The sequence below is a fragment of the Theobroma cacao genome, chromosome 2 (genome assembly GCF_000208745.1).
Source record: "Theobroma cacao cultivar B97-61/B2 chromosome 2, Criollo_cocoa_genome_V2, whole genome shotgun sequence".
In the NCBI taxonomy this organism is placed as follows: Eukaryota; Viridiplantae; Streptophyta; class Magnoliopsida; order Malvales; family Malvaceae; genus Theobroma; species Theobroma cacao.
The window spans coordinates 38,311,063-38,335,472 of NC_030851.1; the positions used below are offsets into that span (position 1 = coordinate 38,311,063).

Consider the following 24,410-nt stretch of genomic DNA (forward strand, 5'->3'; position numbering starts at 1 on the left):
ATTATTTTATTTAAAATAAAATATAAAAATTTAATGTAAATATAAAAAAAATAAAAAAAATAAAAAAAATAAATTTTTTATACAATTTTTAAAAAATTAGATAAAATTTAAAATTTCCCTTTTAAAAAAGATAAAATAAATATTTTTTTAGATATCGATGAAGTATGTAATCTTGACCTAAATAACATAAAGTAACCCATTCTTTTCTTAAAATTCACATGATGTTTCTAAAACTAAAAACTCTTCTCGAAATTTCAAATTTTAATCAATTGAATATCTTATTTTGAGTATTAAAATTAGAATTTATATCTCTTCTCAAAATTTAAAATTTTAAATGTTTGAATATCTTATTTCGAGTATTAAAATTTAAATTTCTCTCTTTTAAAAATTTAAAATTTTAAACGTTTGAATATTTTACTTCGAGTATCTTATTCGATAACTAAATCAGTCTAAAATCTATTAGTTCTATTCTAATTATCAAAAAAAGCTTTTAATAAAAATCCAATTTATTTACTATAAAAGTTAAAAGAATTCTTCTGATTTCAATTAAGAAGAATAACAAGAATTTATCCTGCACATCATGATAGATTAGCAAAATTCTAGAGATTTTGTCAAATTAGGATACACAGGAAAAATAACCAAAAAAAAATTAAATAAATAAAATAAAGAAAAACAGTTATAGGGTGAAAAGTATAGTACAACTTAATGATAAACCACACACTGTTGTCAATTTCTGCTTTGTGCATAGCAACTGCACCCTGTAGAACAAGTCTACAATCCTAGATGATATATTCATTTTCAAAGGCCACAGGGACTAACATGAGCTCTGGCATTCATGAGGAAAGCAATTTATACCGGACCCTAGTCCTGTGAAATCAAGCAGGCATTACACCACCAATCGACCTGCATTTTTCCAGAAAAAATATAAAATGAAATGCTACAGCAAGGAAGCAGTTAGAAATAAAGGGCCTTGAGAGAGGGAGAGAATGACGAGGAAGTAAAGACAAACCCACATTGCATGAATGGCGGTTGCTGCATCTCCGGAAAAACAATGATAAGGTCATTGGCTCCTGCAAGAGTGCCTCAATTTATTGCTGCTTCGGTACAACAGTTGAAAGAAAATAAGAGGTAAGAAATACAGTTTAAGAGTTCGAACGGATAAAATGGGAAAATGAAACTTCAACAATCATTCAATTCCCGTATGCTGGGTAAAGGATTACACAGCAAATAGATGTAACAACTTAATGTACTTGTCGAGCTAATTAGGAACAGAAATAACAATGATTACAATACAAGTCAACTCATAGACATACATTTGCTAAAGAGAAAATTAATGTACTACTTATTTTCAGAGTGAAGTACAAAACTAATAGAAAAACAGACATCAAGATCATATACACTCATGAAGTCAACGTGAAAAGAAAAGCATCATACTTGTTTCAATATAATTCAAGACCCAATCCACTGTACTCCAGTTACACTCCGGTTGCTAAGAACCACTTGAGAGAGAACAAAGGAACCAGTTGCTGAAGATTATAAGTTATAACCCAGTAACACATTCAAGAAAGAATGAACACACCAGTCTGCAGGTAGAAAAAAACTGATGTCAGATATAACTTTGGGAAAATGCTGATATTTAGTTTTTATTCTAAAAAATAAAAAGAATGAGCATTTCCTACATCTCCCACTACAAATTTGTCCAAGGAATTCAGTGGTGGCAGCAGCCATTCTGATAGATATATGGAGACATTTCGATGCTCACCGTTAACAAAATCATTATCTGTAACATGGCAAGGACAACTTAGATGCATATTAAAGCAACTGCAAGCATAAAGAGGCCAAACAAATTTAGTGACTTCTGCTATTTTATAGAAAAATCTGAACCTGTGGCTTGTACAAGAATCCTGTGTGTAACAAAGGACTGCAATAGCCAGAAAGAATTGTTAATTAACATAATATAAAGTTTAATAACCAACATTTTTAGAATAACAAGGACAAATTCTACTGCTAGTCATATTTAAATAACAAGAAGTACTTTTGTAACATGAATCCCTCCTATCCCTACACTGAATTTGATTTAACAAACAAAAGATCTATAATTTTCACTGCATGTCTTACCTCAGAATGATTCTATCAAAGACAATCAACTAAGGAATGTTGTTTCTCAGTTTGTAAAGCACAAGTTTGAACTATAGAACATTATCCTGATTTTGACTATAATTTCTACAAACAAAATTGGAGGAGTATGCAACTTTTAGTACATGCAAGCTTAAGATCCTGTAGTAATCCTTATACATATGGCAAATATTTTGATAACCCATCTACTTTTACTTGTGAAAATTTCATTCTACATTCAAAGTTTGAGCACAGGGACCAATCTAAAACTATATACTTACAAAATATTTAGGAAATCCAGATCGCATGAAATTTTTGAAATTACATAAATGAAAGTAGAGGGACTGATCTGAATACTTGACTAAGCACAGGGACTACTAGCAAACTTTAGCTGCTAAGCAACAGTCAGCATATAACAGGCTTCAGTGTGTGTCTTCAAAAATAACCTCAAGAAACATGAGCAACAACCTAATCATAGGGCATTACCTGCCAAACAGCAGGCATATACTCGCGATATGGAACTTGCTGATCACTACTTGTTACACTTCTTGAATGTGGGTTATCTGTTGAAGGCCATTTTCTATTATTCCTGTCAAAAACATTAATCATTAAACTCTACTAGGACAAAGGTTTCCATCAGAGAATAGAAGTATATCTCTGATAACATTATAGTTTCTGGAAAGCACCTTTCTAATCACAGGAGCGAATTACATATTTAAAAAAAAGATACAAACTCTTGATAAAAAAGACATGAAAAAAAGGGCATCGGGATCCATAAAAGGTAATGGAACTGAGGTAGAAACTACAATCCAACTAGCCATCACTAATACCAGGAACTTACAAGCATCCCATTCTTTTAACTCCAACCTAAGAAGCAATTCAAACTTATTACGTTACTAGGAACACTAGTATCTGAGGAAACATGGCAAAAAGCCCAGGTTATTTGTCTGTCTCATTTTCATAATCCGCATGATTAACCCATTCTTATCCACAGTTCCATTAGGTTACCCATGAAGGGGATTGTTAAATGGTGTTGCATCCACATTACTCAAGAAAACCATGAACTACAAACTGAATCAGCTAACCTTCTCCATTCATAATCAATCAAGATGACAAATATGGCATCTTAAACACCACATCATGAGTTTATTGAAAATAATTTCCAGTAACAGATGCTTCTAAAGTATAACATTATAGCATGAAATTCTGCCAGCTGCTAGACAGTAGACATATGAAGTTGCCAACTGCAAAAACACCCTTGCACAAGTTTAGAGGGAACATACCATCTTGACTCATTCATTGAATATCGGTTGCCTAGGATGGCTGCTTTTGTAGCCATCACAAGCATGGGATGCACCAACAGGAGCTTTCTAATCTCCCGAACTACAGTTTCTGACACACTTTGGAGATGCAAGCTTTTCCTACACATCAATCAAGAATGCAATTAGCAACCAAAATTTTCTTTATTACATTTGTACATTTGTATACATATGAGTGTGCAAGTTTTTGTTGTGTAGCTATTATACGAAAAGAAACATTTAGCTAAAACAGTGAGAAATAATGACTGGATCTGATCCTGGGGGAAAAACTAAATAAATAAATAAAGAATAAACTACAAACATATACCACAAACACACAGAAGACTGGGACATCCAAAACCCTATACACGATTGGCAAACTAAAAAATAAATCTAGAAAACACAAAAATAACAATTAGACAGTTTCTCATACAACATATGAGAGGAAATGATGAAAAAAGAACAAGTGAGAGACATTTCCAAAAGATTGCCAGAAAATTGTAGAAACAGATATCAAAATATAGTTACCTATTATTACCATCCAGCGAAAAAGATGACGAACCGCGATCTACCCAGTGAAATGCTCCAATGCTGGTGACAAGTTATGCACATCAGAGACTAATTTGAATTAGGTTGTCCTATCTGTTATTTTAATTTCAAAGCTAACTTAGACTTCCATTCATTAACCCAATAGATCTCCTTTGTTAAATTTTGTTATTTACTCCCACTTCAATGAATTTTTTTTTTTTTTTTTAAAAGGCACTTCAATGAATTTCAGGCACCCCCAATCACATCTGTTGGGATATTCTGCTCAGGAAACACTTTTAGTAAAATTCTTGAACTACCTGCTGACAGTATCAAAATCTGGATATGTTTGAGCTTTTATAAGCAGGTTCTTTTTTTTTTTCTTGAAAACGTAAAGCCAAAAAACTAATTTGGCCATTCAGTTGCTCGTAGTATTTCAGTCATTATTGGAAGGAGATCAAAGTGTGTAATTAATTTGGTTTTTGTTATTCAATTATTGGAATTACTTCCATCACAAATATTATATTCCTTGAAAAGATATATTCATGAGAGAGATGACTTCAAGTGTTCAACAGAGCTGCAATACTTGGTTTTCCAGAACTGTTACACCAACAATATACAGCCACAATTGAAAGAAAATAAAAGGTAACCAATATAAGGGTTTGAATTAGAGGGATCAATGCCAAACCTGTCAATCAACAGGAAATGAACGTTAATACCGTGTGCTTCCTTTTCCTTTTGAAGCCGATAATGTAATGTCTGTCATCCAGCAAAAATACACTAATGAAAAAGAAAATTAAAAACCACCAAATAAGCCAAGGCAAAAATCTACACTTAGTATGAAGAGAAGTCTGACTAGATCCTTGTACCAATTCAGTCTCTTTCAAAATTTTAAGTGTTGGTTTCACACTTGGAAATGGCTTTCAAGTTAAAGGCAGAACTGTTCCTATAAGTACCCTTGTTTCTCTCCTTATGAAAAGAAACAGTGCATTATTTCACTCCTACAAGCACAGTTTGCACCTTGTGCCTTAAGCAATTAGGAAGAAGACTTTTCCCCTCACCTTGAGAGTGGCAAGAAATTCTGAACTATCGTAACAACGGATGTATAAAAACCGTCTCATGCATAACGCAAACAATTCCTCATTGTAAGGTTTCGTTGTTGCATTTTGAGCTTCAGACTCCCTTTTCTGGCAACCTACTTTACTGCTTGATCCTAGACATACATGAACCGAACATTAGTCAAAGAAAGTTGCGACGTGAAACTGCTAATTTTTCCATCAAGAATTAGTCTTACCATTGGCTGCTTCCATGATTCTATGGTCTAACAATTCCGAAAAGCGTAAAATGTCAAAACGACAATCCAAGTCAATGAACATTGCCAAATGCCCCAATCCTCCGTAATCGACCCCTTTCCACTGTTTGGGAAGTACACAAGTGATGGCAGCCTGGATTAGGATGTGGGTTTTGGCAGAAGAAGAAGGGCCTACGAGCTCAACGATGTTGCCGACGCGTAGAGGAACCCTGTGAAGAGGGGGAAGAAGCAAGAAAGGGCGCTCCGTCAGAACCCTGTCTAACATTTCTCTCGCACTCTCGTCTTCAACAAGCCAAGCTTCGGCACGGGAATCCATAATGCTTGACAGTTTAAAACTGCCACTATCTTCAGGATTGCATAAGGTTGCCGTTCAATGTTCACCCATAACCCAACATGGAGAAGGTAACTAGCTACTCGCCTTCTACACTTCTGAAGCAGAAGGGTGGAAAAAAGCACTCCCCCCCGACCCCTCTACCCTTTGAAAAGACGAGTCAGTATTTGCACCTGGAGCTCCATATCCATTTGGAATTCTATTTATCCCCAGCCCAAAGTTCATCTTGATTCCATAACGTTGCGGGTTGGGTTGAGTTAGACGGCTACTCTAATATAACCCGCTTTATTTTCCATTTTATATTGATAAAGAAAAATGCCTTTTCCATCCGAGTTGCACTTGCCCTTCCATTATGAACCAATAACAAATCAAAGAATATCCTTAGTTTGATTTGATTGAACCAAATGTTATTCATCATTTTTTAACAAAGAATAATGCCAAATGTTTTAATCTCAATCCATCAAAATGCCAGATTGGTTCTTGTTAAGAACACAAACTTTTGGTTCTTGTTTTAGCCATCAATTCAGCTTACTTTACCAGTTACAACCATAGCTCACAACTCAAAACTGGTTCAACCCATCCTTTCGTCATAAGATGTAACTATCTATCACCATACAGAATCTGTTGTTCATGCTCCAGACTCACCTCATCATCAGTCAGCAATTAAAAACTCATCCATTCTCCACATTCTTCATTTCAATCTACAAACTTTGGTTTCTTAATCAACTCCAATTTCGATCCATACATCCAAACTCCATGAGTTTAATCAGACAAAGTTATGATTCTTTGTCCTTTAAATTTACATTTATGATTAAAGAAAGATTAAAGAGGGTTGAAGGAAGAAAAGTGTTAGTGGCGTTTCCAGGATCAAATGACATTAAAGAAAAAGCCAACAATCAGGATAACCACATATTTCAATATTGCGTCTGAGCCATTATGCCAAGAGGAACCAATTATCCCCCAGAATTGGTAATAGACGCTGTTTTTCCCTCTTACTTTAACAAAAAACTAATACTAATATTCACAAAAAAAAATTAAGAAATTTTTTGGGTAAATGAAAGGGATTTACAGATTTAGAGCTCAGTGGAAGGAGAAGTCGTTAAAAAAAGAGGGCTCACGGCAGACCTTCCAATAAGAAGATCCAACTCCACTGCCCATCAACACTTTACGTGTTTTCATCTCATCATAGCATAAATTAAATCCCTTCTGTGAATTTTTTGTAAATTTCAAAAATAAAATTGCGAAACACTATAAGAAAAGGCCTCAGTGTGTGTAACAATCAGATCATTGACAATAAAATCTCACTGAAATCCGCTAAGATTATTTAATTATCATCATTAGCCTCATCCTATAACCAAAAAAAGACATGATTCATTAAAAAATTATGAAAACAAAAGGAGAAGAAGAATAAAGAAGGGTACTCAGACAGCCAAGGGTTAGTCTTCAACTTCTGGGAAAAACCCAGATCAGAAACTCTAGTCCACAAAAAATTGCTTCATCACCGCACTCTTCTTTCTTTTTCTTCGAAAAATTAAAAGAGGAAAAACAAATAAAACAATAAATAAAACCCTTAGAAATAAAAAAAAAAATCCTTGATACCATTCACAGCGCCTAAGAGAAGCATATTGAAAAACCAACAGGTTCAACCCAAATATATAGTGAATGACAGAGCTGAAATTAGGGTTTTTCAAAGAGTTTATGTTTGGGCTAGGGTTAAGGTTTGACTTTGACTGACGTATTGGTTGGCGGCTGAGACCTGGAGCTGGACCCTGAAGCCCGTTTAAAGTTTTTGGATCATTACCATAAAGGCTCAATTGGGCTGGATTGAAGGTATTGAACTAGTTGTCGACATCCAATGTTCAACTTGTAAAAATTTTTATGTTTTTAATTTATGGTTTTTCATATAAGTTTTATCAAATTTTTAAAAATATTAGATTAAATTATGCAATTAGTACCTGCATTATATAAAAAGTATGGATTTAGTCCCTGCATAATAATTTGTGTGAATTGCATCCTTCTACTTTGTTAATTTGTTAATTTCAATCTTTAACTTTAACACCATTAAATTTGACCGTTAAGTATGTTAATGTGACATTTTTTATTAAGCTGACATTGCATTAATAGGGATGACGTGGTATAATGCTGATATGGCAAAATGTTTATCTGGTAAAAAATTGCTAACTCTCCATGTGAGGCAAACAAAGAAATTAAAAAATTCACCCTAACTCTAAATTAAAAATTAAATGAGATTAACAAAAAAAATTAAGAACTTAAAAAAACGATTAAGAGAGGAAAAAAAATCTACATCCAAAGAGGGAAGAGAGGAGAATCAAGTGGTTTAAAATCTGGAATTGAAGATAGGGAAAATAATGAATTTTCTTTTTTAAAATTCAACTGATATTGAATTAGTAATTTTTCATTGAAATTTCAATCGATTAATACAAAGACCTTTGATGAAAAGTATCAGTTCACATCGATTGCCACTGCCAAAGTTGCTTCTTTGGATTAGAATATTGGTTTAACTGAGAAAATAAGTGCAGGCAAAACCATGGTGAACAACAAAGTGAGGGAAATGGATCAGAAGTCTCAGGTTTCCAAAAAGATGAAGTTTGCATTTGCAGCTGCTGAGTAGACAGTTAGCATCTGCTATTTTGCCAAACGAAACGAATCTAGACGAGATTGCAACAAAGTATTTGTATTAACTAGTTGAATTTTCAACCAAAAATTGTTGATTCAAAACTAGTTAAATCTTCAAAAAGAAACTTCATTATTTTCTCCACGTTTGATTTCAGATTCAAGATAAATTGATTCTCCTTATTTGGCGGTAGATTTTTTTTTCCTTTTTCTCTTAATTGTTTTGTTTTTTTTTAAACGAAAATTTTTATTGATTTCTAACCATTCTTGAAAAACACACTCTCAATAAGTCATTGAACATCATAGAGCTAATTTCTAAAGGTGATACATCATAAAAAAGAAAGTTATTATCTAAACTAAAACCTATGTTGGTCATACCATCTGTTACCATATTCTGTTTTCGATAGATATGGAAAATCTTTACCTCCCAGTCGAGCTGCAGCAAGCTGTGGTCAACCATATTTTACGGAATCCTTTATCCCTTGTTATATGAAGGCTATGTAAGACTCTCCATAATTCGGGCCTATAGGAAGAACACCTCCCTAACTTTGCAGAAAAGCCACCTAACCAAAAACCGTTGTAATCACATAAAACACCACCTGCAGTAGCCAAATTAGTACTACGACGTAGTGCACCATCAGAGTTCACTGCCACCCAGCCTTGCGGGAGTTCTGCCATCCAACTAACATTTATCTTTTATAGCCATTCGGACTACTACTTGTGCAAGGAATTGTGACAGCATGATATGATGCAGCAGCTAAGCCTTTTATCATCGATAACTTCCTACTAATGGGGACCAACTTGCCTTCAAAAATTTTCACATTCCTCCACTTCCAAAATATACCAGCAAGTGAATCCAAATAGAATAGCTCAAGGGATACCATCAACACAAACATTATAATTTTTTAGATTAGTTAACAGCCAATCTGACAATAATAAATCAGTTGTTTTGTTTTTTGAAGGTTCTTAATGATTTTTTGTTAGTCTCATTTAATTTTTAATTTAGAGTTAGAATTTCTTTTCTAATTTCTTTGTCAAACTCACATAGAGAATTAAGCATTATTTACAAGATAAACATTTTGTCATGTCAACATTATACCTCAGTTTTATCAAAATGTCACGTCAACATACTTAATAGTCAAATTTAACATTGTTAGAGTTAAGGATCAAAATTAAAAAATAACTCAATTCATACAAATTATTGTACAATAATTAAATTTATACTTTTTACATAATATAAGGATTAATTACATAATTTAACTAAAAAATAATATAATGTTTGCTTAATGTTTTTTGTCACGACTCGAGTGATCAACAGTTGGGAAGGCCAGCAATTGAGTCAGGTCAACAGCACAAGTAGGCCAGTAATCTGAGCAGGCAACCACCCTAGTAGACCAACCAATTGGCTCAAAGTCGGGAGACCCAACCTTTAATTGATTGGGGTAGAGTTGTTTGCACGGAGTCATATCATTTATGAATCCTTTAATTGATTGATATATTTTAAATTTAAGTGTAAATAGGATAAATATTTAAATTTGAACCATACAAGCATGGTGAATATTTAAAATTTGAATGCATTAGTCATTTATCTTGAATTTAAATTTAATATAAGCTATATAAGGGACTAATTATGTCTATAAATACTCCAGTGTTCATATGTAAAACACACCAAAGTTCGAAAATAAAAATTAATTCTCTCAGGTTTTCCTCTTTTTCTTTTTTAATTTTAGGTTACTTATTGTGTTGTTTAAAGAATCTTGAGTCTTTGACTAGTTTTGATTAAGTTTATTTAGACTCGTTTCCACAAGAAAGGTTAAGGTCACATGGCATGTGCTTCCATTACTCAACCCATGACATTTTCATTATTTATCTTTTATTTTTATTCATATATTATTTTTATTTATTTATTTTAAAAAATAAATGTATCAATAAAATAAAATAAAATCTAAATAATTACAAGATATATGTTATTCAATAATTAAATTTTTTCAAAAGTTTAAGTACAAACTAACAGCCCAGATACATGCATGTGTTTATTTATTAAAAAAAAGACCTAGGTCTTAACAATATGAGTATTTACTTTAAATAGTTGGTGTATGAGTTCATTATTCAAAAAATAACGTTAAAATTTATTTTTTCTCAAATAAAAAAAATTAACTTTAAATTCTCCATTCCATAAAATTACCACTTGGGCTGGATTGAAGGTAATCAACTAGCTTTTNATGTAAAATGGTGAATTCACCCTCAAATTTATGGTTTTTCATATAATTTAATCAAATTTTTTAAAAAATAAAATTTCGTTTAGTTGATATTTGTGCTATTTGTCTTTTGTTTCTATTCATTTTATACTTTTTTGCTTTTTATATTTTATTCATTCTATTATAAAAATAAAAAAAATAAAAAATTAAGAATAAAAATATCAATCAAATAAAATCTAAACAAGATAATGTTAGCTAACAATAAAATTCTCAAAATTTAAATGCAAACCGAAAACACCGAACATTGTTATTTTATTAGTACAATAATGAGCCTAAAAATTAATCTTGACAATAAATGCATGCGTTTATTTATTCAAAAAACTAACTTTAACACCTCGAATATTAATTTAATAACTGATGTATGATTTTTCACTCAAAAGTAAGATTTGAATCTTTTTTTTTTAAATAAAAAAAACTTAATTTCGGATTCTGCTTGTCCATATATTAGGACAGTGAGATTGAAGCCATTTGCAATTTTCTTCAGGTAGAAAACCAACGAGGGCCAAACTTGTCCTCCACAGGACCAAAATGTTCATAAATGGCCACAGAAGTGGGTCACACTCCAACAATTTGACTGTAGAAATCAGACAAAGTGGCATACCACTAGGCTTTTAAGATGACAGCTGAGCCCGATAGACTCAAAAGACAAGGAGCCAAAGTCCACCTGTACGTATCTGTTTAATGAAATAAGGCTGCATATACTGAACCAGGACAAGCAGTGACGTACCCATCGGTGTCTTAAACGCAAGTTGCGAGTCCCCACAGGCTAAGCGTGGATGGGACCAACCTATTCATGCATGTGGAAATCATACGCTTAACTCTAGGAAGAGGTTAATTATTATTTTATGAATTTTAATTTTATTAACTCAATGCTTTAATAATAATAATAATAATAATAATATTTTTATAATGAATTACAATAATTAACCTTTAACGTGATGATTTTTAAACAAATTATAAAAAATTATATTACTTAATATAACAAGTTCAAAGAGTATCTCTCTTTAACAAAGTCTTGTTATATTACTCGTGTTCTTCGATGTTATGGCGGCAGACAATGTTTGCACGAAGGAAGAGCACATGTTAACCGTTTCTTAGAAAACACAATTCTCTTTGTTTTCCCTTTCGTCCAGCAGGCCAGAGCAAAACATGGCCAGTCAGTCCATCAATATTTTAAATTAAATATAATAATTTTTTTGAAATTTAAATATTATATTTAATAAATTTTTTATATTTTTATTTTAGATTAAATATATTATTATAAATAACGATCAATAAGGAATTCAAAATTTTAGAATAAGATTGACTAAATGCTAATCATATAAAATTTTAGATTAACCAATTATTTGATTAAAAAAATTAATTATTTTTTAATAAAATTAAATTATGACATAAACTAAAGGGTGACGATCCTCACTAGCTTTGATTCACCCTTGATAATGAATGATTCATTGCCATTAGTTAAACGTAAAAAATGAAAATATCATATAATTATAATATTATATTATATCATTATCCGTTATGATATGTCAAAATGTCATTATCACACTTAAGTGTTACGTGATATAAAATAATAAATAATATTTTAATTAATTATAATTAATCAATCATTCGATACAATTAGCTTAACATTATCTTACTTTCTTATTTAACCAACTTTTTATTTTGTTATTGATCAAATTTATTTAATTGTTGAATCAATAACTAAAGGCATAGTTTAAAATCAAAGTAAAGAGGTAACGTGCCAGCGAGTGTCTGTGTCCATATATATATATATATATACACTATTAATTTATGCATAACCTAATTATTGATTTTCATACAACTACACGTTTATGGGACAATTATCATTGGGTGTAACAGAGATGAGATTAAGGCATGTGAATGCAATGGGCGTGTTACCAAAAGTCCAAAACAGTGGATGAAACTAAAGCTCTCTCCAGCTAATTCTTTTCTTTCTTTAACACAGACCAAAGTTATGAATAATCAATCACCTTTTCTATTTTCTTGTTTTTGGGTCATACTTTATCAGCTTTTTAATTCTTTTAACAAGAAAAAATCGCAAAAGAATCACCACTACTTTACATTACTCAAACATTGTATTTTGTCTTAAATTAAAAAAATTATAAATTTTTTTAACTTTTAATCATTTGAATATCACTTGATTCGTTACATCAAATTTAAAACTTAACATTTTGGACCTTGTAGCATTCTCTCTTGCGACTCATTTTTATTAGTATATATAATGTTTAAATAAAATTTTAAATTAATTTTTATATTCAATCAAATTTATATATTTTTATTTTGAATCAAATAAAATTTACTAATTAATAATTAATTTAAAATAAAAATATAAAAAAGTATTTAATTTAAAAAATATAAAAAAATATTTAAATTTAATTTTTAAAAAATATTATATCAAAAATAAATTTTTAACTGTCACTCGTGTCATAAATTTCATTAGACAGGTCAAGATAATTGTCAGACTATCATTGATTTTTTTTTTTTTTTTGAAAATATATCATTGAAACTTTGAAAGAGATGTGACAGAACTTTCAAAGCACGTGTACTGCAATAAACTGTTATTGGCATTAGCCAATTCGCCATGAAGGTCTCTGTCGAGTAAAATTTTTACCATATATGGTTGGACGCCTTGGATAAACAAGCAGGACATTGTAATTTTATCCGATGGTAATTAACACAAAGATTCTAAATTAACGGTGAAAAAAGAAACAGGAAAGAGAACATTACAGTTAATAAATTATATTCGACACTCCAGCCTATTACATGAAGATAGGAATATATTGAGCTCAATTACCCAAAAAGAAGGAAAATAACCAGTGAGCTCAATTATTCACCACACGACATTGACTACATACACAACAAAAAGTGCCAAACCACAGTACCCACACTTACAGCTGAAGGAACCAAAAAGTTATTTTCTTCAGCTGCTTATTCCGTTAACCCAGGCCTACGAATAATAAAATGTTAAAACAAAGATAAGGAAAGAAAAAGCAAGGTCCTAACTGTTGACAAATGCACATTGCTTCCTAATCTCACCTTCTGATCCTGTCTTAACATTGATCCGACCCATTTTCTCCATAGACTTGGCAAACTCAGCATAGAAAAATTTGAGGGGATTAGAAAGGAGTTGGTTGATGAGAGCCAAACTAGTTGAGTTTGTAGTCAAGGCAGCATCGGAATTGAAAAGACCCCTTCTCTTGGTTAGGAGAGTGTAGTAGCTAAGATCGAAGGTGTTACGGCTTCCAGGGTCCATCTCAACTTTTGTGGTGTTGTCATTGGGATTTCTACACTTGTTTGCCTTGAGATTAGAAGCGTATTCACTGTCAAGGGTCGGGTCAACACCGCCAGGGCCGCTGGAGTTGTACAGTCGGCGTGAAAATGATGGGCAATGAGATAGCCCGATGGTGTGAGCACCTGCAACAATTAACCAAAGCAGATGACAATGTTGAAAGAAAAACGTGGCATCAGATATAATTGGAAATGTAATATGATATCACTTTGTATACCAGATAGCAGAACCAAGTCTTTTGAATCAAGTCCTTGGTTATTGAAAAGTCTTAGGAGAGTAGTGAAGTTGCTGAATGGTGATGGAATGTTGGCATTTGCTTCCGATACATTTGAGATCACCCCGTCTCGTCGTCCCGTTGGAACATTCCAAAATGGACCTCCCTGTTTGCAGCCAAATGAATTGCAGTTAGAAACAGCAACGCTCTCGGTAATGAAATCCAGGTAATTATTAACTTCCGGGAAGTGATTTACTTACAATGACTACGACAGAGTCCCTTGCAATCAAAGTAAGGATATCTGCACAAGAGACAACTCCGGGGCATTCAGCTTCAAGGAGGCTCTTCACTCTATCAATGAAATCAAAGCCTCTGAGTGTTTGATTTGGGACAGCATTCTTTTCTGGCGATTGGCCGGAGGTTGCGTTTAGAAGCAGAGATGCATCACAACCCTGAAAAGCAAATATTCACTCTTAGTCCTTGCATTCTATAGGGTATGAAACAAAAGAAAATGGGAGACCAAAAGATGTACATACCCTGACAAAACAATCGTGGAAGTGCATTCTAATGAAGCTGGCGGCCAGTGATGGGGCATTAGGGATGTGCTTGTTAACATAGTCTTTCACAATCTTCTCAGCTTTAGGACAGCTCTTAGCATAAAAATCCATCTGCAACTGAGCATGAGTGGACCCTATGATTGCTAAAAGACCCAACAGAACAATCCCCAGAAAGCCTGTTCCTGCCATTTTTGACAGAACTTGGAACAATGTCGTCTCACTTTCTATTCAAGTTCTATTGGGAAAACCTCTTTGAAGAAAGCAAAGTTTGATGTTGTTCAATGTTGGAAACCAAGGGAAGTTCTTATAGACGTTGATTTGAATTACTATAAGATTAAAAAAAACAAAGAAAGCAAGATAAGATGAAGCCCGTTATTCACCTTACCTATTTTACAATTTACTATAATATATTTTAATCTAAAGCATTGGAATAAAAAATATGATTAGTTATGCGCCTGTCTCTTACCAATTGACATAGGATTCAACTGTAACATCAAGGGGTAGGTGGAATTTATCCGAATAGACAATTGTGTAATGCGGAGATTAAGCTTATGTCTGTCCACCTGAATCAAGTCTTTTAAATTGATTTAAGTTGATTAGAATTAAGCTTAATTACCGTTGTAATTGGTATACGTGGCGGGTAAGCATCTTATGGATGCAGATTTGGTGGATATGATCTTGGATCATGTTACACTAAAATCATGTGAGATAAGAACAAGATATAGAGTAGAATACAATTCAATTGGTTCACCTGCTCTCGATGGCTACGATATCATTACATCATGATGCATTTTAGCCTTGAGCTGTCCGTCTACTTTTTCTATTCAATAATTTGGTACCTGCTGCCACTTTTTTATAGCCGACTATACATTGGGGTCAAGAAACGAAAAACTTGGATTCATGAAGAATAAAGTTTGTCAATCATGTTCGAAATGCGTTGTTAATGCTTCATGCAGATGCGTAGAAGATGAAAAGAAACAAAAAGGAAAAAGGGAATCCAGTAAGCAAGCTGTCAAAGAGAAACAGGACATATAATTATGATCTCATTACATCTAAGTTGTATTTTTATTACACAATATTACACAACAATTTTGGAATGTCTTAGAGCATATGCCACATGTACCAATAATGTAGTATTGGGTTTAAGGCAGGGACCAAATTTCAAATAGTAACTCGACAAAAAGGAAAGAAAGCTCCACTTCTAACAATGCAAAGGTTTGAGAGGAAAAGTACATATTTAGTTTGGCTGTCTCTTTTGTTTTGACTTGACAAGTTTCTTTCATTTTCTGCATTAGAAGAAGAGAAAATTTTAATTTATTAAATTCAAAAATCTGATATCAAATTAATAAACTTTTGATCTATCAAACTCAAAACTCTTATATCATGTCAGTAAGATCTTGATTGTATTACTAAAAAATTTAAATAGCTATTAGTAGTAAGATTGACCAAACGAGTAACTTAACTTCCAAAACCGAAAAGAGAACATATACAGTGACAAGAGAACAATATCGATTTCTTTGGAACTCAGTGGTACACATTTTCTTAACAAGTTTGGAAATGTCTTGGGGCATGTCAGTTTGGTTGAGGCAGGAACGAATTCTATCAGAAAAAGATGACAAAAGAGGAAAGTGATCTGCAATTTCATTCTCCCACCACTTTTGGTAAAAGAGAATGTTAACAGTTCGTTTCAAAAGGCCACAAAAACAAAGCAAGAGTGACTCCACCATGCATCAATTACATACAATTATTATGACTTATTATCTAATGAGTGTAATAGGTTTTTATAAAAACAAACGCTACAAAATAAAATAAATTAACAAAATCAAACTACTCATAATGAGTTCAATTTTTTTAGTTGAAAAAATAAAATAATCAAAACTTATTCTTTTGACAGATATCATGTATCAATTACATGTCATAATTGCATTTAATTAAGGTACGTAGTAATTAGTAGTACTTGATAAAACATCATTATATTAAGAAACCGTAGAGTTCAATTTACTATTAATTAATCTGATAAATTTTATGATTGAAGTCATATAATTGGTTTTTTATAACTATTTTATTTTATATTTTGGAATAGATACATAATAATATATCATGATCAATGGCAAAATTAACATGACCGAGAGACATCCTTTCGGCAAACATGGTATGCCCCATGGGAGAACATGTCACGGGGGACAGGCGAGAAGACGCGTACGAGGAAGTTTCATATGTCCTTATCTTCATTATTTTCTCCCTTTTTTCCCTGGCTGTCCCACGAGACAGGCATGCCTAGATTTTTTTTTTTTTGAAAGATAGGCAGGCCTAGATATTGATATAACTTATAAGTTTATCTTGATTTACTTTTGATTTTTACTACTAGTATTTGCTTTTATTTTAAAGTAAACAATGAAAATTTTTTACACCCAAACATTTGATTCATTAATCGATATATGACCCGTTGTTAAAGAGTAAGTTCAAATCTCTTTCTTTAAATCTTAAAAAAAAAAATTTAATTAAAATATATTAGAAAGAAGATATTGGGCCTTCTTGTGATGTTTGGTTGGGTTGCAGCATCAAAGGTACTTCCTTCTTATGTTTCCTTCTATGCTCACTGCTCCCTTGAGGATGATGCTTGGACTTTCTGATGCTTGCTCTTGTTTCATATTGCAAGTTTATTTCTGTTGCCTTCGTTTGTGCTTTTGTGGCTTTTTGGTGGATCCCCTGAGTCTTGTTTCCAAGTTAAGAAAGACTGATGTTGAAAGCCTTTGAAGGCTCACGGTTTGCTGGGTTCACGATGCTTGATGTGAACAACCTTTTAGTGTCATGAATCTGCTACAACTTTTTCTTCTACGAGTTCCATTATGCTTTCTTTTTGTTGTTTTTGATTTGAATACGCGGATATGTTCACGCGGCTCTCGTTTGTTATGAGGCTAGAGATGCTCTGTGAATGCTTCTGTGTTTTTGTTTTTACTGTGTTTTGCAGTGGCACTCTGATCATAGGCGTCTTTTGAAATTGTACAGCACTTACCCACACCAGAAGCTCTATCCCACTAAAGTCTTCCTTTAGACTGTAGTGACATAAACTGGTGATTGAAGAATAAAATTGTCTTTAAAAAAAATATAAATAATTTTTTTTACTTTGTTTTGTTTTCTAAAATATTCAAATAGTTTCTTACTAAAATGTTGGTAAGCTTGCTTTCAGCCTGTCTAGCTTTGACATAAACCTAATATTGTATTAATTTTCTGATACATAATAAAATTAACGAATCCATTTGGTTGAGAAAAAAAATATGATGCTACTTTTATTTAAAACAATTACACAAAAATTATAATTAATAAATCAATTCATATTTATAAATAAAACCTTTGAGTTGTATCTACCAATGTAAATGATAAAGAAGTAACCCATTGGATAAATTTTGGTCATGAATACTTGTAAATCTATCTACCAATGTAAAAAAAAATAATTTTATAATAAAATCATATAAAAAAAAACCCATTAATCAATGTGCTTTTCATATGGTAACTAATTAAAGAAAGGCCCCTGTCATTGTTACCATTTAAGAAAGAAAAATGTGGCCCTTTATTTCTTTTCCATAACTTGGATCTGAAAGCTACTTGTCCCTTCAACATATAAAATCCCCTAAACTTTCTTTTCCTTTTTTTAAAGATGGAATCTCGAAAATTTTAATTTCGGAACCAACGACACATAATTACTAACTAATTAATTATAAAATTAACCACACACTTTATACTATCCATCATAAAAATATCTAACAGATCTGCTAAAAAGAATGGCCGGTCAATTGCTAAATCAATAAGGGGATTAATAAATCCCCAAATTAATTAAGAAAGGTATAATATTCAAATACGCTCTTAAATTATTTAAATAAGTTTTTAATTTTTTATTATATTTAATTAAATTTTTATATTTTATTTTAAATTAAATAAATATTTATAATTAATAATTAATTAATTATAATTAATAAAAATATCACTTATCATTTTATATCTACATGACATTAACATAATATTGATATGAAAAATAAAAAATATCATATGATCATGCTATCATATCAAATTAATATGTCATATCATAAATAATTATGATATGTGAACATGTTACATTACGATCAATTTTTATATTTTAATATGTCACATCAACGTCATGCGATATAGAATAACAAATAATATTTTGACTAAGTTAATCATTAATCATAAAGGCTTATTTGACTCAAAATAAATAGTAAAAGAATTTATTTGATTCAAAATAAAAATATAAAGATTTGATTAAACGTAATAAAAGTATAAGAGCTTATTTGAATTTTTTTAAATAATTTCAAAACTTTTTTGTATATTATGCCATTAAGGAATGTCTATGAATTGAGTCATGATACCTTCATCCTCTTTTATTCATATTCTGAATAAAGATGATCTTATTTTTAAGAAAGGAAGTAGGGAGGCACGGAGAAAAGCATTGCTTTTCCTTCTCTCAATTTGTGTTTTTTCTCTGGATGATGTAACAATCTTATACATTTATAATTTTATTTTATAATAGAAATATCCAACAAATTCATTTTTTTTCTCAAAAAAATTCCCTTTCATATCTCATAAAAACTAAAATTGAACATCAAATCCATGAATATTAGAATTCATTAACGAGGAAATTAATAATAAATGAATAATTAATTTTTAATAGAAACGTGTATAATTTGTTTAAATTATTTAAATATTTTAAATCTTGTAATTATTTAAACAAGGTTTATGGATATATTAATTTAAAATTTTATTTATTTTAATGAAAAAAATCTTACCTAAACCTTGTCAATATTCATCACCTAATTATATATAAAAGGAACAACTCAACGGAAAGACAAGACTGATAACACCAATTAATGCTCCCAAAGACCGAGAAGCATCTCCTTGACTCCTTTTGTTCTCCCTAAACGGGAAAAGAAGAAGACTAGGACAAGAAAAGAAAAAGTTATATACTCCTACTAACCTAATAATATGTTAAAAAAATAAAAGAAAAAGAAAAAAAATATTAAAGTCATGGTTCACCAGCTGCCAGCAATGCAAATATTATATGGATTATTCAATGCAAAAGTTGTCATTGTCGGCTTGCCACCAAATATTGAAGCTTCAGAAGAGAGAATTTCCCTCCTACTGGTGATATTATTGCTTCTCATGCCGCTGGGGGATTGCATGTGCTGCTTGGCACTATTTTGTTTTCAATATTATTTAATGTGCCAAAAAAAAGATAAAGTTTGCTAAATAAGTGTATAATTGGATAAATTTGAGGAATAGATTTTTTATTGAGATATATAATAAATAAATTGTATAATTGACTCATAAAATCATGGGATGAGAGCCAGTTGTCTTGAAATTCTGTAATATATGTAACAACTAGGCAAGGTGGTTTATGCTGCTGCAGTTTTTCTCTACTCTGGGCAATGTATCTAAGGCTAATTATTATCTTTCATTTAAATAATGGCTGCATGTATACTTTAGATCATGGCAGGCTTTTTACTCTAAAATATGCCAATACATATGGTTGGGTTGGAATTCCTGGCAAAAAAAAAATGTGGGGTTTGGCAGATTGATAAGTTATTAATTAGTTTGGATGGAAAATATTATGAGAAATTAGAATATGACCCGTGTGTTACACACGGGCTTCTTTACACATATCTTTCCTTTTTTTGCTTTGACATTTTTTTTTCTTTTTCGTATAAAATAGAGGAAGTAGAATTATCAGAGAAGTTGTAAATATCTCCCATTCTCTCTTTCTCTAAGACTGAGCTTGTGTTATTGTTGTTGTGTTTTACAAAAATTTTATTTGAAAAAGAAAAACTAAGTGCAGTTCTATCTGTTTTTGCTCTCATTTTTTTTCTGTGTTAGAAAAGACTTAAAAGAAAGAACAAAGTTCAACCCTTTTGTGAGTACTTATTGTAAATTCATCTTCTTCTTTTGTTTTTTCTCAAATTTGTCATCAATTCTTTTTTTTTTTGTTTCAGAGTCTACTATTGTACGATGATAGAATTGTTAAGGAACATTTTTTATTTTTTAATTTTACTCTCATGCTTGGGCAATTTAAGATTTTTTTGGAAACTTGTTAAAGCTCTAAAACCCCTTCTTGAAGCCACCCTGTCAGAGCTTTAAAATCCCCTCCTTAAAACCTTACATGTGGCAAAATGAAGAAACCTCAAATTAATAATGTTATAGATTGTTGTGAAAAATGCGATTTAGATTTTTGATTATTTGACATTGTTGTAAAAACTATTGTGAAGAGTTAAATTATTTGAAAATGATTAATGTTTAACATTGCTAAAATGTATCAAAAAATAAATTATCGCAAAGTTTAATTTTAAATATATGTAAAAAACTAATTTTTAGATTTTGTAAAAAATTAATATTACTTCAAACTAGAAATTAAATAGTTATATTCTCACTATATTTTTATTTTTGAAACACATTAAAATTTTATTTAAAGTGCAGAATATTTGAATAATTGATTGTTTCTCAAAATAGCTTTTTCAATTGACTTGAAAAATACAATAAAAGAACATTTTCGAATCAAATCAACAAGTATTTGACATTGTGTTTGAACTAAAAACATATTTTGACATCGCAAATGTAATGTCAAATTAACAGCTTGTAACAGGGTTTAGTAATTGATGATACATATATAGTCTATATTTTCATAATTTTATACAATTGTATCGGTCAAATCATACAATTTGTATCATATATTTCGAGTTTTATCATTTTTTTCTTTAAATTTCATAACTTTAAATTGAATATTCTTTTTTGACGTTTCATTATTTTTTTAAATATATATATGGTATTAATTAATACCACATGCTAAGCATTAATTTAATTATTATTAGTACAAATTTCAACTTCCAAAGTATCATGTTTTTCATCATATTTTATGTAACACTTTTCTGCCACAACAAGGCCTATATGGCTTGGATGGAATAATGGCCAGCAGTTTCTGATGGTGTGTATCTATCAGAAATAATTAACTAATTAAGCAAAAAATTAATTATTTGCAAACAAGTAATCAAGAAAAGGTCAAGGATTTTATTGAGTTGGAATCATGATTTAAAGTGAAAATATTCTCACAAATTACACTCAGCAACAATGTACGGCTGCAGTTTGTAAAGCCATACTCATAAATTAACACCAACAATACATTTTTTGTGGCCAAACCTTAATTCACATCTTAATTGAAGATGCCACAAAAATAAACAAATCTTCAACAAAAAAAAAAAAAAAGAAAAGAAAAGGGTTCTTCTATTAATTCACCACAGCACAATGTTTCCTGATTTCACCTTGGTGGCCCGTGAGTACTCCAACTTTACCCATCTTCACCATTGACTCAGCAAAATCTTTGCCGAAGGTAGACCCGTGGGTCGAAGACTGAAGGATGACATAAGCTTTAGTCTCTTTATCATTGAGAAGGGCAGCATCAGATTGGAAGAGCCCTCTTCTTTTAGCTACGAGAGTGAAGTAATCTTCGTCAAAGTTCTTGAAGCTTCCAGGGTCCATCTCCACCAGCGTAGTTGTGTCTGCTGGCTTACATTTTTTCTTCAATTTCACAATGTAGTTTGGATCCATTGATGGGTCTGTGTCACCTTTGCCAGTGAAATTGTAGAGACGGTTGGTGAATGCGTTGCAATGAGATGTGCCAATGGTGTGTCCTCCTGTATAATTCGAGACAGCGCAAATTAAAATAATTTTTTAGATAGACGAGTAATATAGATCAAATTTGCATCATATTATGACTTAATACTGAATCTTGTTATTGTGTTTTAAATTTATTAAATTTTTATTTAAAAATCAACAAAATTGAAATTATAATGACAAAATTCAACATAGGGACAGATTTAGTCTTAGTCCCGATTAAAAAAAAAAACCAAAATGAAAAATACCTGATAGAACGGCCAGATCTTTTAGGCTTAAACCTTTAACAGCAAACATTTGTTTAAGTGTGGTTATGTTGGCAAAAGGAGAAGGCAAGTTTGCGAAGACCTCATTCAAGAGTGAAACTCTTCCATCTCTTCGTCCAAGGGGAACTTCCCAGAAGGGTCCATATATCTGAAAAGGAATTTAAAGCAAATGAGATAACATATTGTTTTGGTTTGATATACAATATAGAGAAAGAGAAAGAATGATGAGAGGCATAATTAGTTACCATGGAAACTGAATCTCGAGCTACTAAGGCAAGGGTATCCGCACAGGAAACCACACCAGGACATGCTTCTTCGACTGCGGATTTTACAGCATCAATCACATGGAAGCCTTGCAAACTTAGGTTGGGAACTGCAGCTTTCTCTGATTGGCTGTTCTTTGTGGAATTTAGAAGCACTGAACCATCGCATCCCTGAAAATTAGATAGAAAAACAATCAACTTGTTAAATGATATAGCTGATTTTGATAGACATATACAGAAGTTTACCATTGAAATAAAGTGCTTAATTTGCTCTATAATCATTGATAACCGTACGTGTTGTATCTAAACATTGGATTTAATGATAAATGTATGTATTCTTTATTTAAAAAGTTGATTTCGAATCTTTTTCATTAATAAAAAATATGATGCAAAAAGGTTTAACAACTTACTCTAACGAAGCAGTCATGGAAATGCATCCTAAGCAAAGGAGCTGCGAGAGTTGGAGCTCGAGAAATGAACCGGTAAGTTGTCTTCCTGATAATAGACTCTGCTTTAGGGCAGGTCTTGTAGTAATACCCGAGTTTCAAGCCCTCAGCATTGCTGAGGTCTAAGACCAGAAGAACAAGAATCAGCTGAAAAAGGAGAAAGGAGAGAAGCTTTTGGCCTGCAGCCATTTTGTCTTGAGGAGATTAATGAGACTTGATTTGTGTGAGCAATGTGGTGTATGCAAAAAAAAATGTGGGTTATATTTATAGTTAAGCTAGTTGAGTCCCTTTGAACATGTCAGGGTGCAAAACTGTCACTAGATTGGTTTATGATTGATTTGATAAGGTCAATAACCAAAGAGCTGACTTCCAGAATATAAACAGAAGGAAATTTAAATGCATATTGCAATTTGTATATAAGTTCATTTTTTTCTCTTTTTTTTTTTAGAAAAAAATCAATGCACAATAGTGTTGACAAATAAGATATTAATTAGCTAATTTAATTAGAAAAAAAAAGAAAAATTGGCTAGACAATGAAGCAAATACATATTCTGCTTTTGATTAGTACATGCAAAAAGTCTATTATTTATACATGTCGAATACCATTCACCTTGTTCCAATTCCATCCTCCAGATTGCATATGGAAATGTACTGAAACTCACCATTAATCTTGTGATTAGTTCATAGCAAATTAAATTTTAAACATTGTTATTAATAAATATATCTACAAGGCTCCAAAATGTATGTATAGTGAATTATTTATACAATATATATATATTGATTTGGAGAAATTAACAATAATTCATTGTGAAAGTTCAAAATGTAGGATGAACTTATTCATTCATTTTTGTGCATAATTAATATTTTCATACATCTACTTATATAGCATATAAATTAAAGGATATATAATACATTATATATGTATGTTTAAGTGGATAATTTTGATGCCGATGACCTCAACAATAAATTGAACACTATATGATAAACACAATAAATTTGAAAAATATTCAAGCCGTTTAATTGTATGCACTAGACTAACTTGTTAACATTTTCCACTTACCGTGGATTTTTCGCACAACATTAAATGTTATTTAATTATTCTTCTTCTTTTTGCTAAAATTAGGATAGAATTATTATTTGTGACAAATGGTGAAAATTTAGTAGTAAAATGTTGGTGCATACAATACAATATATATATATATGA

At 31.3% G+C, this 24,410-nt stretch overlaps 3 protein-coding genes across 5 annotated transcripts; all 3 read right to left on the reverse strand.

Annotated features, from left to right (window-relative positions):
* On the reverse strand, positions 572-7,164 carry LOC18610073 (DNA repair protein XRCC2 homolog). 3 transcript variants are annotated; one of them, XM_018116154.1, is made up of 11 exons: positions 5,233-7,164; positions 5,000-5,151; positions 4,627-4,697; positions 3,942-4,004; positions 3,399-3,536; positions 2,602-2,704; positions 1,885-1,921; positions 1,680-1,780; positions 1,435-1,583; positions 1,014-1,070; positions 572-903 (listed from the first exon to the last, which is right to left on the reverse strand). In XM_018116154.1, the coding sequence occupies exons 1-9, from the start codon at positions 5,564-5,566 to the stop codon at positions 1,560-1,562; spliced, it is 1,023 nt and encodes a 340-aa protein (XP_017971643.1). In that variant the 5' UTR covers positions 5,567-7,164; the 3' UTR covers positions 572-903; positions 1,014-1,070; positions 1,435-1,559. The 3 variants fall into 3 exon arrangements, with proteins under 3 accessions (XP_017971643.1, XP_017971641.1, XP_017971642.1); XM_018116152.1 differs by having other exon boundaries at positions 1,014-1,094; XM_018116153.1 differs by having other exon boundaries at positions 1,014-1,097.
* Positions 13,205-14,855, reverse strand: LOC18610075 (peroxidase 3). The gene is made up of 4 exons (XM_007045537.2): positions 14,537-14,855; positions 14,261-14,452; positions 14,004-14,166; positions 13,205-13,911 (listed from the first exon to the last, which is right to left on the reverse strand). Exons 1-4 carry the CDS (start codon positions 14,744-14,746, stop codon positions 13,496-13,498), a joined length of 981 nt encoding a protein of 326 aa, XP_007045599.2. The 5' UTR covers positions 14,747-14,855; the 3' UTR covers positions 13,205-13,495.
* LOC18610076 (peroxidase 27) lies at positions 21,606-23,445 on the reverse strand. Its single transcript, XM_007045539.2, has 4 exons — positions 23,171-23,445; positions 22,743-22,931; positions 22,480-22,645; positions 21,606-22,251 (listed from the first exon to the last, which is right to left on the reverse strand). The coding sequence occupies exons 1-4, from the start codon at positions 23,393-23,395 to the stop codon at positions 21,845-21,847; spliced, it is 987 nt and encodes a 328-aa protein (XP_007045601.2). The 5' UTR covers positions 23,396-23,445; the 3' UTR covers positions 21,606-21,844.